Here is a 16,876-nt window from a genome sequence, read left to right on the forward strand (position 1 = left end):
ATTTTTTTTAAAAACCTAATTAATTATATTGTTTATTTATATTAATTATAATTTTCTTACTATAAAATGTGTATTCATAAATGATAGCTTTACGTCTTCTCCGATATGTACTGAACAGTTTGAAATAGAGAATTATAATTTAATTGAAGAGACACCTTGTGACGAAGATATGTAAGTATCTATAGTCTATCAAAGTAGTAATAGGGGCACTTGAGCACACTTTTTAAAAAGCAAATAAAAATCTGTAAAACATTACAAAAAATTTAAATTTATATTTCACCTATTAAACAATATAAAACTAGTAGATTTTTTAAACAGTCAAAAAATGGCTTAAAATTAGCATATTTTTACATTTTTATATCCAAATGTCATAACTTTTTTAGATTCTGAGTGGAACGATGAATGTATTGATTTTACAATGATGTGTGTTTTTTTTTTTATTTTTATTTTTTTATTTTTTTTTTGTGTCTGTCATCACCTTTTAGGACAGTAAAACTGCTTCGATTTTCTTCAACAGTAAAGCTGGTTTCACACGGAGCGATTTAATCGCGCGCGGTTGCGGTTAAAAATCGCGGCGATTTAAAATCGCTCCCGTGTATGCCATTCACACTAGGCGATCGCGTGCGATTAAAACGCCTTCGAATACCCGCCAAACTCGAAATATGTTATTGTCGTTTGAACTTATAACATTAGTCGGTATTCGTTTAGTATGTGACCTACCTGTTGAAAATCGAATTTAGTATGTGACCTACCTGTATTACTGGGTTTAGTGTGTGACTGGGGAGTATTAAAAACTAAGATCCTACGAAAAATGCATGGAACATCAGCTAAAATGTTGCCACGTCATTTAATTGTGGCATGGTATCGATCTATCAACAGGCAAGATACAATTTTTTTTAAATTTTTAAGTGATGTACAAAAAGTGTATTGCCAAACATAATTAAATTTTATGCATTTTTTAAAATTAATTTTGACTGATATTGAATATAATTTGTAATCTGTAATAATAAAATATCGCCTAATTATATAATTTTTAATTTGAATGTTTTAAAATTAATTATCGGACCGGTAGGTCACGCGTACAAAACGATCACCCTAATGGTAGGTCACGCGACTGGTAGGTCACATACTAAACGAATACCCATTAGTCGTATGGAAAACGTGGTTTGGATAAATTGTAATTGTGTGTCTGTCGTATAACTTAAATAGGTAAGTTATTTCCCATCGTTTTATTAAATGGAGACCTTAGATGATGTTGAAGCGATTTGTGTAGTGTATAGTTTATATAAAAGACAACAATTAAAACAAAAAATAACCAGCAATAGAAAATATTGGGTGCATCCACTAAATATGAAAAGGATCAACGAAGGTCAGTTTCAAGTTAATTTTTTAACTCTGCGATCACACATTGTGGATCAACGAACACATTGTGGTTATCGCCTACGACAAAAATATGGTCTATGATAGTATCACGGTTCGTTGTTGATGTATAACGCGTTATAACTTATAAGTACCTAATGGATATTGTGAAATGATTAATTTGGATGTCAGGGTCATTTCTTTTTGTTACAAATTATTATTGGCTTTTTAAAAAGTGTGCTCAAGTGCCCCTATTACTACTTATAAAAAATTACCTAATATGGAGTATCAAAAATGTATTTTTTTCAGTGAGAGCAAAGCTCCATTGGCCGGTAGAAGAATAGTTGACATTAATTATTTTTTCAAACAAATCCAAGAAAGTCTGCATAATGGTGGTTTTGGATGTAGTTTTTTAGATATGGACTTTGTTAGTGAAATACACGTTGGTTTTTTGTCAAAATTTAAATTTAAATGCAGAATGTGTGGCATAAAAACGCTTATTTTATCTGAAAAAACTGGAGAACCTACTGAACATTTGCCAATCAATGAAGCAGCTGTAAATGGTACATTATCAATAGGTATGATTTTTAATTATTTAATATAAGTACAAAAGAGTTTAGTGAATCAAAATTATGAATTAACATGATTAAATTTTTCCATATTATATATTATATTAGGAATAGGACATAGTCAGTTATCCGAGTTTACTGCTGCAATGGAAATACCGTGTATGTCGAACACAACATACTCCAGGGTACACGAGACAATCAGTTTTTCAGTTCATAACACAGCTTGGGATGAGATGAAAAAGGCAGGCGTAGAGGAACGGGAATTGGCATTAGAAGCTGGAGAGGTCGATGAAAATGGAATACCAATGTGTACAGTAGTAGCAGACGGACAATGGTGTAAAAGAAGTTACAAAACAAAGTATGATGCACTATCTGGAGTGGTACGTATACATTTTGTCATATGTTTCGTTTTAAATATTAGAACTAATATATAGGTATTAAATTTTTATATTTTTATTAAGGCTTCCATCATTGGATATAGAACCAAAAAAGTATTGTTCGTAGGTATAAGAAATAGGTATTGCGTAATTTGTCACCGTGCCGCCTCTAAAAACGAAAAACCTTCTGAACACCGCTGTTTTATGAATTGGAATAAATCTGCAACAGGTATGGAAGCAGATGGTGTTGTTGAAGGGTTTATGAAAAGCGTCGAAATGCATAATTTGAAATTTAATAAACTGATTGGTACGTATTGCGCTTTCTTTATAGTTTATAGTTTATAGAGTGCAAAATGTAGTCTTAAAAATGTTTGTTGGTTTTACATTTTAAACTATCAAATACAGTAAAACTTCCATTATTTACTGATATACCTATGTATATGTACAATTTAAAAGTTGTGTATATATTAGGTATAAAGTCTAGAGAGTATATAGTATAGAGATATTAATGTATTTTTCCTATAACACACAATTTTTTATTAATATTTTAAATTCAAGTCCCCAGTTTTTAGTTTAAAATTGCATATATATTCCAGGTGACGGGGATAGTAGTGTTACTAAAAAATTGTTAGAAGTACTACCTTATGGCCCTAATGTTTTAATTGAAAAAATAGAGTGTCGCAACCATCTACTGCGTAACTACTGTCAAAAAATAGCAGCTATTGCAAAAAAAACTTGCTATCCTATACATTTACGCAAATTTATAATTCAAAATGCAATGCGGTTTCGAACTGGAGTAGTAAAAGCTATTCGTTACCAAAAAAATGAAAATAAACCTTTATGTCAACAAATATCAGGTAGGTAGCTACTAATATGACTTATTAGTTATTTCTACTTATAGTACTTAATAGTTAATACTTATATACTATTATCTATAGAATATATTATAATTTATAATATATTATTTTATTTTCCAGACTTAGGCAAAGATATTTATAATAGTCCATACCATGTACTAGGACAACATACAAAGTGCGCTTCGTATTTTTGTCAAGGAAATACAGTTTTGGAACAAAATTTAGTTGTACAAGCTGAAAACAGTGGCATGATGTTAGAAATAATGAATGCAATAAATCGTTTAGTCGCTAATTCTAGTAGCTTAATAACTGATGTAGACAATAATGTATGCGAACAGTTCAACAGCGTGATAAATAAATACATTGGAGGAAAACGAATCAATATGTCACAAAGAAACACGTAAAATGCTAGGGTTGAAGCTGCAGTTGTAGCATTTAATTCAAAAGAATACTTACGGACCATACATAAGAATATTATGAAAAAAAGTCCAGGTAATACAGTTATTATTTAATAAATACATACCTGATATTATATAATGTATTATATATAATTTACTAGATAATTTTTAAAATAAATAAAGTAAATATTATAAGACAATAGATTTATTTCGTATTATTAATTTGTAACAGGTATGTTTGGTAAGATTTTTTTAAAAAATGCCAAAAGACAAAAATTAAATAATCAAAGACGACGAGCATTATTCATCAGAAAAAAATACAGTAACAAGCAGCTTAAAACATCGGGTCCTGATGAAAATTATGGTCTAGCAGAAGAATTACCCCCTGAAAGTTCTTATGAGGATTTGACAAACATGAAACTGAATTTTATTAATGAAATTAAAAACATGGATAGAGGTAGTACCTATAACTAGTATAAATTTCAGTATTTTACGATGTTAAGATTTTAATTTAGATGTGTATATGTTTAAAATAATGTGCAATAATAGAACAATTGGAGAAAAACACGAGAGACCAAGCTAAATCGCAACTTTGGTACACAGAAAGGAGAAAACGATTGACTGCTTCCAAGTTCGGAAAAATATGTAAAATGCGTCAAAATACCTCATGTAAAAATACGGTGCATGAATTATTATATGGACAGACTAACCATAAAATTAAAGCCATAGAATATGGTAGAGTCATGGAGTCTGTAGCAAAAGTTAAATTCGAAGAGCTGTTTAATTTAAAAATAAAATCTGTAGGACTTTGCATAGATGTTGAAGTTCCTTACTTGGCTGCTAGTCCAGGTAAAATAAATATTACTATTTCAAGTTGAAAAATATACTTGCTGTAGTTGAAATTTTCAACTAAAGCAAGTATATACCTTTAGGCTTTTTGTAAATTTAATATGTTTAATGTTTATGTTTTTATTGTAGGTAATAATATCAATTATTATATTGTTAAATAATTTTCAGATGGTTTTATCGAAAATAATTTTATTATCGAGATAAAATGTCCTTTTTCGGCTAAGGATAATACAAGTTTAGAAGATGCAATGAATAATGGAAAAGTAGGATATATTTTTATTAATAACAACTATTTATTATTGTATCTACAATAACTGTATATTGTGCAATTATAAAAAATACCAAAACATTTTTGTATATTTATGTTAAAAAATGTTGTTTTAGATCAAATATTGTATTATTGACAAAAATACAAAAACAATTGAATTAAAAAAAAACTGTGACTACTATTACCAAGTGCAAGGTCAACTGCATATAACAGGGAGAACAAACTGTTATTTTTTTATATTCACAGAAAACTGGAATCATACAATACATATTAAGTATGATAGTGAATTTTGGTCGACTAAAATGGTGAAACAGTTAAGTCTGTAAGTATAAATAACTAATTCTAATAAGACGGAACTTAATAATTAATGACGATTGATTTTTTTTTAGATTTTACACCGAATGTTTACTCCCAGAATTGGTAATGCCTCAATATGGTAAACGGTTATTAATCAGCGATATTCGTGAACCAGATCACATTAAAAATAAAATAATTAAAGCCTAATAAACTTGATAAATACCTACAGTGTTTTTTTTTTTGTTAAATTCATCAATACTTTTTCTATTAGTTTTTTGTTATGATTACTATATATGTAGAGGGAAATGTGAGATTAAATTGAAATGATGGAATGGTATTTTTAATTTTTATATTAATTAAGAAGATCTACTCAAGCTACAAATATTACACAATTGTTTATTGTGTTCTTTGTGTTTAATGTATCAATATTGATAATGTAACTAAGTTATTAAAATAATGATGTACATAAATAGTTAATTGAATTTTAAACATTTTTTTTTACTATCTATGCACTTAGCTACACCTGACTAATAAGGTAGAAAATAAATTCTCTATATACAGAAATCTATCTATCTATTATGCATTTATGCGAGTTGTGAGAGCACCCTGGTAATATTGTGTAGAAACGAAACGCGAGATCCTAACGTTACGATCGCCAATACAATATTACATATCGCCATTACAGATTTTATTACGAGTGTTTATTACCAGAGTTGAGAAATCCACAATTTGGAAAAAGATTATTAATAAGCGACATAAAAGAGTCTGACCGAATTATAAAAGAACAAGAAAACAAACAACGCACTGTAAAAAATAAAAAATAAAATAAAATTAATTATGGCCAATATTTAAATTTAACTAAACGTTTAAAATTGGCTTACCGATTTAGTTGTTATTTGTACCTATAATTCTATTCTTTAAAATAATAACATTTGAACAGTTAATATTCATAAATTATATACATTAATTAAATTTTTTTGTAGCTTATGAAAACCCTTGTGGCCTTGTCCTGAATTTTATAACCTTAGGTACCTAGTTAAAAATGTATAAAATTTTAATAATATGTGCAACAATTATCAATATTAACTACGTTGTATAAAATGTGTTATACATTATATATTTCCGTATTGGTTAACATTATACATATTAAATTATATAGGAGTTAAAGTCAACTTGTAAGTCGTGAGCGCAAAGTAAGTAGCAAGCACGCCGCGCGCTTAGAAATAAATAGGCGACATATTATCTACGTAATGGTCAATTGCATTGGCGCGAAACGCTTTTAGTAAGCGATATAAGAGAACCAGTTAGAATTTTGAGAGAACAGGAAACAAAAAAAAAAAAAAGGTAGGTATATAATATGTAGGTACAGCATGATGCAAGTACCTATTTATAATAATTCAGCTTATTGCAACAAATAAGAAATACAATATAATGAAACATATGTCATTACTTAGCATAATGCGTATTATCAATCAAAATAATAATTCAAATTTTTTTTATAATTTTTAAGGTAAATCTACCTCTAATATTACAGAAAATAGCTGAATTAGATTCCTGCAGTGTGGTGTTGAAAAAGTATATCAAATACCATTTTATGTTTTTATTAATTGTTTTTAAGTTGTTGAAATCCGATGTAATATTGTAATGTACCTTATACCTATATATTAATAATGTATATATTATTAATGTATACCTACTAAAAAATAAGTTATTTTTGTATTGGTTGTTTTATTATATTAGCAGTATAACTCATGACCTCATTTATTATTACCTCAAAATAACGCGCGTATTATACTATCAATGTGATCTAAATAATATTTCATTATTTGGGGAATAGGAGGGTCAAAAAACTTTAAATTTTAATAAAGATTACTAATTAATTGAACTTACAGAATTACAAAAATAAAAAAATTATATAGGCACAATTTTTTTATTGGTCTATACGTAAAAACAAAATAGCTACGGCATACGTTGTATGCTGTCTCCGTCTTACATACGTATGCCATGGTAAATTTTCGTTCACCAGTTTCAGTACTGTGCTAACAGTTTTGATATTAGAGTGAATTGACTTATTATCAAACTTTTAGGTAAGAACATTATCTGTGTTCTCTCGTTAGTTTATTAGGATGTTTTAATTTTTAAGTGAATTAGGAGCATTTTAAAATACTTAATATTTCACTTAAAAATTAAAATATCGTAAAAAAAACCAACGATAGAACACAGATAATGTTCTTACCTAAAAGTTTGATAATAGGTCAATTCACTCTAATATCAAAATTAACTAATTCACAGCACTGGTGAACGAAAAATTTGCCATGTTGTACGTGAGTAAGACGGAGATAACACATGCGGGTATGACGTCCTATACTCGCCTTACGGAAGCACACATCACGACAGTCAATACAATAATAATGTGTCTCTCCCGTAATTATGACTCGCGAACCCCGTCGCGTTGCCAATGGGCGTGGTCACAGTCTGCTGCGGCGGCGGCGATATGGAATTCAACGCCATCTCTTGAGCGTTGCATACGTTTTATTTTACGCTGACATCCTCAATGATAATACAATATTTGCAGTTCTACAGTAGGCAGTTGTGTTGCGATACTTATCATCTGAATTTGGTTGAACAGGCCGATTTTTCTTAAGAAGTTGATCATGTTGTTGGAGTCTTCTGTGTGGGGATTAAAAGCAGCGTATAAGTTGGTTAGGATGTTGAGTTTTTTTCATCTTCTTCTTATTTATGGCATTCAGTTATTAAGTCCTTAACTGTTAAGTAGACGCCGCAGGTTAAGCTGCTCTGAGGTTGTTCCTCTTTAGGCATTAAGAACTTATAGGTTATCTTTGTGTGACCTATCTGGAGACGATTGATTACTATTTGATACTCTTCTATTAAGATTAGAGTTTGGCCGTTAGTATATTGTATTTTTGATTTCGTGGAGTTTGGTAACCCTATCTCCTAAATCTCCTTCAATAGTTGTCTTAAGCAGGCTAAATGACATATGTCCTATCATATTATACATTCCACAGGCTTAATTATTTGCAATATCTGACTTTTTTTGGCAAATTAATTTTTCTATTTACTACCTAGGACGACATAGCCCTTGTAAAATGTAAAATGTATTTATTTTTATGAAACTTGTATTTTGTAGTAGTAATATATTATAATTGTTTTGATTGTACCTAATAATAATCTCCAACCGATAAATATATTTTATCAATTTCAAATAAGTATGCTCGATCACAAAATATATATTTTTAACATTTTAAACAAATTTAACTTATTAAGCTTACATTTGTATGATGAGAGTTGCTTTAACAAATAGCCATAGCGACGACTCGAGCTTTCGGAATCGTTTTTCTAATACATTGATTTATCATTGGCCATTGCAATACAATTTGAAATAGCGTACAGCACTGACCTGCACCTAACTAACGAGTAAATCAATCTTGTCCACCGTTATATTAATCGACTGTGTATTGTATCACTTTACATTTATAAATATACATGATAATACATTATACCTTGGCTCGTTAATGTCCATGCTATGTTTACCATAAATTGGACAGTATTGTGCGTTTGTCCAGTATATAATAATCAAAGGTAACTATAGCATAAGTATTAATAGGGGATTTAAAACTGTCAATATTCCGTACCAAAACACACAGATATTTATAAAAGCTAAATAAAAACAATAACATTTTTGAATTTTCAGAATTAATTAGGTATCTGATAATAAACAGCCATCAATCGGCATGATGGACCAATAGTTATAACTTTATAAGATTTTAGCGGGCAAAAGACAAAAAATGGCGACGCGACACACTGTGCACGTGCTTGCGGAAGTTTAATATCTATGCACCCGATCGTAAAGCTCGATCGTATCACTTACAAATCTATCCATAATATTATATTGGCGAAATTCTCCGTTAGCAAAATGAACCGTTAGCAACCTCTTAACATACATTATGCACAAGTAGAATCCACTATAAATACAGTTGCGGGAAACAGGTCGAATTTATTTAGGCATACTTAAGTGTGTTGACTTTTTTCGAGAAAAAAAAACCAAATCTCATTCGATTGATTGCGATATCTCCAAACGTCGCATGTCTCGCACGACAAAATTGTGTTTTGTTCAACATATATTTATATTATATACACAACTATTTATGGCAACGATTTGTACGAGTATATTACCACGGCGAGTTTCAATCAAAATGTATATCGTTTAACCGAGTTAACTGCCAGTATGTTGCATGTTTACACGAAGATGAATATTGTAGTTGGAATAGTACCTATGTATACGAATATGAACGATACAGAGAAAAAAGAGAAAGAGAGACATATAGACGTACGAAATGCAGTGTAAATAGAACTTATTTGCAGTTTGTTCGGTGTATATATTGCTAACCGGATCTATAGGACGACAGTCGGTCAAAAACGTTATATGAAACAAACATCACACGACTGATTGCAATTTTGTCAAACTCGCCTATACGTATACTTTAAAAAGGACGCTTCCCGTGCGTTTGTTGTCTCCGTTTTACAAAAGTGAGACGTGGAAAAATGTTTGTTCCCTAGTTTCGATTGTGTGCAGTTAGTTTTTATAGCGTGTTTTCGACCTTTTAGATCGTCACCTAACTCTTGGATAAGAACATTATCCGTGTGCTTAGACGTCTGTTTTTATTAGATATTTTAATTTCCGGAGGGGAGCAACTTTTAATTTGTGATATCTCACATGCCCGCACATACCTATATGTATAAAGCTGAAAAATAACAATATCGAAAACTTCGCCGACGTTTAAGCACAGACAGTGTACTCACCTAAAAGTTTGATGATATGTCGATACACTGCAGTGATATATCAAAACAAACAACTCACAGTCGAAACTGCAGTGAACGAACGAAAGTCGGCCATGTCGGACTACGTATTGTGGTAAGGCGGAGACAACAAACGCATATGGGTATAGAGTCTCTTGAAACGTATCGAGGTGTGTAATAATACACGACAGAACTTTATTTCGAGTAACATAAATAATACATATACGACTATATTATGGCAACGATATGTACGTGTATATTGCCGAGGCGAGTTTCTACCAAAATATATGTAGTACGCGTTTAACCGATGCCGCCGCTAAGTTGTTTTCGCGAAGATGAATATTGTAAATGGAATAGTGCCTATAATACGGCTCTGTACGTGTATCTATTGACTGTCAGCGTACACGTGCGAAGCGAGTAACACTTTGTACGATGTGTTATGTTGTTAACGCGTAACCAGATCTAGGACGAAAGTTGGTGAAAAACGTTCATCAAAACATAGGTGCCCACCTGTATAATATAGTTCATGAAAAACAATTGGTGAAAAATGATTTGTCCACAACACTTTTTGTCAGAGTACTTTTAATTTTTATGGTCATCGAATGATAAAAATAATTTTGAATAAGGATTATATTTATTGTACTGGGTTTCAATACCTAAAGTATTAATAATTAAGTCATCGAAAAAAATTTTTTTTTTAGTCGGCATTATAGTTTTCATCCAACAAAATTATGAATTCTAAATTAATATCTTATAATATATTGTTGATTGGCACGTCAAACTACTTATTTAAAAAAATATTTATATATATATAAATGTTTTTAAATATATCATTATTTTTAATATAATTTTAATACTATACATACTATATAATATTATACGAAATAGCAGTTAGATCAAAATATATACACACGACCGTGACGACGAGTATTAGAGTATTAGAAAAAAATAGAATACCATATAACGCTGTATAGGTACTAATTGGAAGATAAGGGAACAGTTTTATATTATTCTATTATATTGAATGCTTCTATTTAACGTGAAATTTCATATAGCAAACCAGAAATAAGTGTTATTTGTTCAACTGTATTTTTGATGAATTATGTATTTTTTTACGAATTGCCTTTTTATTGACAAATAGAGTCGCTTTTAACGAACTCACCGGATACCTCGTTATCATCGTGTATTATATATAAAATATAAAATATTATATTCTACTGCTCAGTGCTCACTAAGTCTGCGACCTACTGCGCGTTGTAAACGACAACTGCAGGACGGCCCACCATTCCTTCCTCTGAAAATATATTATTAACGGTTTGCTCTTTAATTAATGTTATTATATATAGTTTGAGTGTATTATATAATATATTGTATATATACGGCTATATTACCGCTCGTTCGTTTAAAATGTCAACAGACCGGTGGTATATACTATGTAGGAAACGATGATTTAAAGGTTTGTAATAAAAGTCGTAAACTATATATAGACAATCGCGTTTCCGTGATTAAAAAAAAATAATAATAATGATAGTAAAGAAAGAAAGAAAGAGAGTATAGTACGATCTCCTATTTTCATTTCGTTTATAATTTCGCTACAAGATGAAATTGCTGTTGTAAGGATTTACGACTTATATGTCGATTCGTACACACCATTACGAATCTTGCGACAAAAACTGCAGTCGTAACGATTTAATTCACGGTGACAGATTTAATAAAGTGTAATTATCGGTGGCCTGCGTCGGTCGCCCCGACCGCGATCTGATGACGTCTTTTCGTCCGGACTTTATATTGTTTCCCTATATAAATACCATCACTTTACTTGTCGTCCTAATCCCCTCCCCCCCCCCCCACAATAAATGTTTAGGTAATAATAATTGAAGATTACATTTTATATCCTGCGTGAGCGTATACTGGGTGATGTTTGTTTTGAGTTTACTACCAGACTTTATAAATCATTATTCGTTATCAGGAAATATTCGAATTTTTTTTACACACATCGTCACAGCTTAGCGACTATATGACTCATAATATGTTATCTGTTTAGTATAATATATCACTTTGTTGATTTTCAGATTACAACTCTGCAGCAGTTGACACTTGACACATAATATATTATATTACCTATATCAAAATATTCCAAACTTGCCATGCTCAATTTTTGAAAATGTAACACTTTAATGGCCGCTGTTTGAATGCAGATGGATTAATTCTATTTTATCGAATAACCGAGTAGTGTGCAAGACCAATAAATTACAATCGCATTATACGAACAAACAAGAATAATATATATTTTATTTCCCAAAAGCACAGAAACCGCAAACCGACATATTATATTTTGCTATAGAATGCAGTCTGCTCTCGAAATGAAAAAGAGTCACCCTGTGAAGTGTGTGTGTGTGTGTGTGTGTGTGTGTGTTTTGATCGGCTCTCCCTACATATATATGATCTCATAATTGGTTGTCCAGCGGCGATTGAGCCACACGAGTTTCAGCCGAGACGCATATTGCAGCAGCGTCGTCAGAGTCGATGACCATCGTGCGACCATCCTAGTGCACGTGTGGGGTGCAAGAAAAACGTCATGGGCAAGAGGGGAGGGTTGCGAGGGGACCGCCGGCTGTGCATCGTATAGTAGTACGGCCAATGTGTATATATATTTACACAGGGTGATCCATTCATGACGGGTTCTCGCAGAACGTGAAAACAAAACCCAAGCTCGACTTTTCCACACGCGGAAGAAACGATCTATGATGTATAATTGTTTTTAAAAACAGAAACAAAACAAAAAGATGACTCTGAGTGCGAGCCCGCTGACATAAGGCACTCGTTGTTTCAGTAAGCACCCAAATTTTTTCGAAATCTTTTACATGTCATAATTCAATGTCATCGCAAAACAACATTTGTTTGGTTGAGTAACTATATTAGTTTTCTAGTCTTTCAACATTCATTTTTCATTTTTGTTTTCCGGAGTAGGATATTCTTCAGATATTTTGATTTACGAAAATAAAATTTCGGACAATAGTATCTAGTTATTAGTTACAACTTATAAATATACCTATCTAGATCTTTATGAGCGGCGTAGTGGACCAAAATGTTCTGGGATACAACTCTCCACTCCGCTTATCTACACTTTATTTACTAATCAGTAAAAAATGTTGTTTTCTATAGTGCGGACTACTGGTCCAAAGTTAAATAAGACCTCATGCATCCAAGCACTGCACACAATATGAAACAAATATTCCGTTTCGGGATAAACGCAAGTAGTCGTTAAAATGTAAAAAATATATTTTTTGAAAAACGTTGATTCATTTTGACGTCTCGAAACTAGGTGCAAAAATATTTTCAAACACGTAAATCGTTTTTTGAAAAAGTCTTACGTTCACCGGATCACCCGGTATACACGACGCAAAGTGCGTGCATAAAAATCGCGTGTACGCGGCACACGCACACATACGCTTCGCGCGCCGCACGCACGTACATGGGGCCAGCAGCACTCCAACAGTGGGTGCGATTGTGCGCCGGCGCCCGCGTCCCCCGGTCCAAACGATTTACGTCGCCCGGCGCTACGGCGGCGACGACCCACATAACGGTCGGAGGTGGCGGAGGTGCCGGCGGCGGCGGCGTTTTTCCCCTATAAAAGCCACGCGAGTGCAGCACGTACGGCGGTAAGCACATAGCAGTCGCATTCGGTCGTTCTATCGACACGCACCGACGTGGTATCGCACAGAAGCGCCGTGTACAACGGTATCGATACAATATCAGTACGACAACGTACCGGTAACGGCCCACACCACTGCGACGTCTCCAAGCGGCCACTATTTCCCCAGTCAGCGAATATAATATTTCCACCGGACACATTGTATCGTCGACGGATTTGCGCCACTCAATAAAAATATATTAAACTGTCAACGGATTTGCACCACTCAAATATATACCGTCAACCCGTCGCACATGGTGAGCATGGCCGAGACGGACGCCGGCGCCAACTGCACGGCCGCAACCACGGCCGAGACTTTCGGCCACGGCGGAGACGCTGACAAAGGGTTACAGCTACTTGAGACGGCCACAGACGTGGATGACCGCGTTCGTGGACGCAGTGGCTCGTCCAGCAGCGGTGTAGACGGTGGTCGCCCCAAGGGCAGCCAGCGGCGGAACGGCTCGGTGGCCGGCGACCGCCGTAGCAGCCGCCAGTCGAGCGGCGCGGCCAGTTGAGGGTACGAGAGACCGCAGCCGCAGCGGCCGCCACCGGCAAGACGGGACGGCGATCGCGGCGACTACAGCAGCAGCAGCAGCACCGGCACCGCAGCCAGCATCGGCACCAGCACCGGTAGCACGTGCACCTCGGGACCGGTGTTCAAGTCGGCCCTGGCCAAGTATCCGCACATGTCGTTGTCGTTGTCGCCGCCGTTCAACCGGCGCCGGAACCTGCCATCGTACAGGGGACGTTGCAGCCTGTGAGTGTGCACAATAAATTATATTTTATAAACTCGTAATACAGGCATATAGACATTTATGTTTTTGTACAATGCACGATTATCTACTCCTAACCGTGGTATAAAGTCTACGACGAATATAGGTGATAATAATGCGATAACAATAATTATTGTACCCGTGATAAAATTGGTTTACGTTTCACGACGACGTCTCTCTCCGGCGAGTCTGCAAACTTCCGGTGGACAGCACGCGTAGAGTGTCGCATTATTTGGTGTGATAACAATATTATTACGACCGGCCTCGCGTGTGTTGGTCGGACGTCGGAGGAGAAAGAATTAATTACCACGAAATATAATAATATAAAATATTACTGTTTGCTCATATATTGTTATTGTTATTATTATTATTATTATTATTATGATAACGTTAATGTCAGGCATGTGCACATGACATACCTCCTCTGTCCTACAACAACTGCGATGACAATATTTACTTACCGCAGAGTACGTCTTCCTATGTCATATTTATCGTCTCCACGATGACTTCGTGCAAACTGTTGAACGACGAGCAAACATCACAATGTACTGGAACTGTAGCACTGCGTACGTTCTCGTATAGAGTATTATTATTACGGTCGGCATTCGCGTGTGGGGCCGTTTACGTTATTAAATTACAAAATTACGTATTATCGTTGTTTACACGCAATAATAATATTACAATTTTATATTTTACGCTCTCGTTTATATCGCGCGTGTGCTTGTCCGCCTGCTGGTAAACGGTAACGTTTCAAACGAATTTTTTCCCGGCTTCGGTAGGTCAGTAGAATGTGTATGGATTATTATAATGAGCGATATTACCGTATTATCGGAAGTAAAATATTCGACTGCCCAATAATAAAATGATAATACCGTCACGGTTCATTATTAGTATTATTATTATCGACTATATCGTTATCGTTATCGTTTTCCGTGGCCGGAAACCGCGCGGCCACACACGTCCACGTCATCGCGAGCGCCTCGGCCGTCCCTCTGATAACAGAAATCGATATATTATTATACACGCCGCGCTGCACAAGCCGAATAATTCGTAAACAACGGACTTTAACGGACGTTTTTATTATTCACTGCAGTATTATAATAATATATGACTCGGGGAAATGTGTGTATTATGCACAAATCGATTTTCGTTAGACGACAATATTGTTTTTCGCTCGTCGTCGGTGCGTCTGGTGCAGCGAGCACAGGGTGGTGTCTTGCATAATAATAATATTTAGATAGTTAAATCTAGCAAATTTCAAGATGTAGAAAAAAGATTGACTTATAGCATTTGATTCTGGCCATTTATATATTTCCGTTCGTCTGAGCTAAATTATCAAGATATTTTTTTATGACGAGATTTCCAATTGTATTTAAATGTACCTATAACAGGTAGGCGTGTATATTTTTTTCGTGGGTATAATTATGTTGTTAAACTATTGTTTTAATACTTGTGTTTGGCTATTTGGTATTCGTGAGTAATTTCTTTTGCATACCTACATTTATTATAGGCACGTGTGTTGTACTGTAGTTATTGTCCAATAAAGATACCTGTAAGTATACCTAGTCTAGTATTCATCCATTATCGGTGTAAGCACCGATGGAGGTAATCGTATTTAAAAATCAAATCCAAATTTATAGAACGAAATGTGCTAGGTTATCTTTCATTTATATTATCTAGATGAAACTCGAATAACTATCTGTTAATAGTTTACCCAGATAATTATTGGGTTATTTCCGCACTGCACTGCAGCTGCAGAACGTGATGCAAGTGGTACGTGATCGTCATCTCGTTACCAGCACGCGTGGCATATAAAATATTTTGGAGGTGAAAGACGGTTTGTAGTAATACGAGACGAGGTGACTAAAAATTGCAGTAGGTGCATAATATAAAAATAATCAAAAGGAAAATTGAGATCATCGCTGTACGCCCATAATTAGTAATAATGTAATATATTATATCAACAGACAACGATCGACTTAATTTCATTTAGTCGGAGATTTGATTGAATTTTATGGGCGCTTACTTCATTATTTACAAAATAAGAAGGGGGGCTTTAAAAAATGTTCAATCATTTTGGGGGCTAAGCCCCCCTCCCCGAGCACCCTCAAATCTCTACCCATGCTCAATATAATAATGTGTTGTGCGTTTATATTTAAATGTCAAGTCTGTACAGTGTACATTATGGTATCGGCATCCCCGAACGAATTACAGTGGCTGGACCTTCTGCGAGTGCAGAGTCGATACCATTATATTATAATCATTATTCGCGAAGATCTTAACGAATTAATTATACATGGGGCCGAACGCCACCAATTCCAGATTACTGATATTTGCCAATAAATACGCGTATAGTTGCGGGAGGTAGCCGTGTAATATATACATTATTGTGTAGTGTTTCGTCGAAGTTGAAAATGTATGTCACCTGTAAACCGCTGTAAAATTGAAACTGCACCAAAATACTAATAAATATTTCTTCGGGAAGCCTAATCTATTGTGGTACTACTTTTCTGATGGACATTATTAATAAATCCAATTTAGAAACTTGCGTGAATAATGAACATGATGAGCGTGTTTATTATAATAATACATTTGGAAACGGATAAATCACAATTTT

At 33.9% G+C, this 16,876-nt stretch overlaps 2 protein-coding genes across 2 annotated transcripts; both read left to right on the forward strand.

The window, feature by feature from the left end:
- The first annotated feature begins 93 nt into the window (after window positions 1-93).
- On the forward strand, window positions 94-3,566 carry LOC111038573. The gene is made up of 6 exons (XM_022321729.1): window positions 94-171; window positions 1,669-1,937; window positions 2,037-2,308; window positions 2,390-2,612; window positions 2,902-3,162; window positions 3,283-3,566. The coding sequence occupies exons 2-6, from the start codon at window positions 1,778-1,780 to the stop codon at window positions 3,564-3,566; spliced, it is 1,200 nt and encodes a 399-aa protein (XP_022177421.1). The 5' UTR covers window positions 94-171; window positions 1,669-1,777.
- Window positions 3,286-4,723, forward strand: LOC111038574. The gene is made up of 4 exons (XM_022321730.1): window positions 3,286-3,654; window positions 3,793-4,017; window positions 4,110-4,409; window positions 4,578-4,723. Exons 1-4 carry the CDS (start codon window positions 3,639-3,641, stop codon window positions 4,721-4,723), a joined length of 687 nt encoding a protein of 228 aa, XP_022177422.1. The 5' UTR covers window positions 3,286-3,638.
- Window positions 4,724-16,876: the final 12,153 nt, after the last annotated feature.

Source organism: Myzus persicae, unplaced genomic scaffold (assembly GCF_001856785.1).
Source record: "Myzus persicae strain clone G006 unplaced genomic scaffold, MPER_G0061.0, whole genome shotgun sequence".
Lineage (NCBI taxonomy): Eukaryota > Metazoa > Arthropoda > Insecta > Hemiptera > Aphididae > Myzus > Myzus persicae.

What these genes read in the sequence shown, in the direction of transcription:
- LOC111038573 (XM_022321729.1), top strand. Translation starts at nt 1,778, where the DNA reads ATGGACTTTGTTAGTGAAATACACGTTGGTTTTTTGTCAAAATTTAAA. An exon ending in ATGATGCACTATCTGGAGTG is followed by an intron (nt 2,309 to 2,389) that starts GTACGTATACAT and finishes ATTTTTATTAAG; the next exon opens with GCTTCCATCATTGGATATAG. An exon ending in GAAATTTAATAAACTGATTG is followed by an intron (nt 2,613 to 2,901) that starts GTACGTATTGCG and finishes TATATATTCCAG; the next exon opens with GTGACGGGGATAGTAGTGTT.
- LOC111038574 (XM_022321730.1), top strand. An exon ending in AATTAAAAACATGGATAGAG is followed by an intron (nt 4,018 to 4,109) that starts GTAGTACCTATA and finishes GTGCAATAATAG; the next exon opens with AACAATTGGAGAAAAACACG. An exon ending in TTACTTGGCTGCTAGTCCAG is followed by an intron (nt 4,410 to 4,577) that starts GTAAAATAAATA and finishes AATAATTTTCAG; the next exon opens with ATGGTTTTATCGAAAATAAT.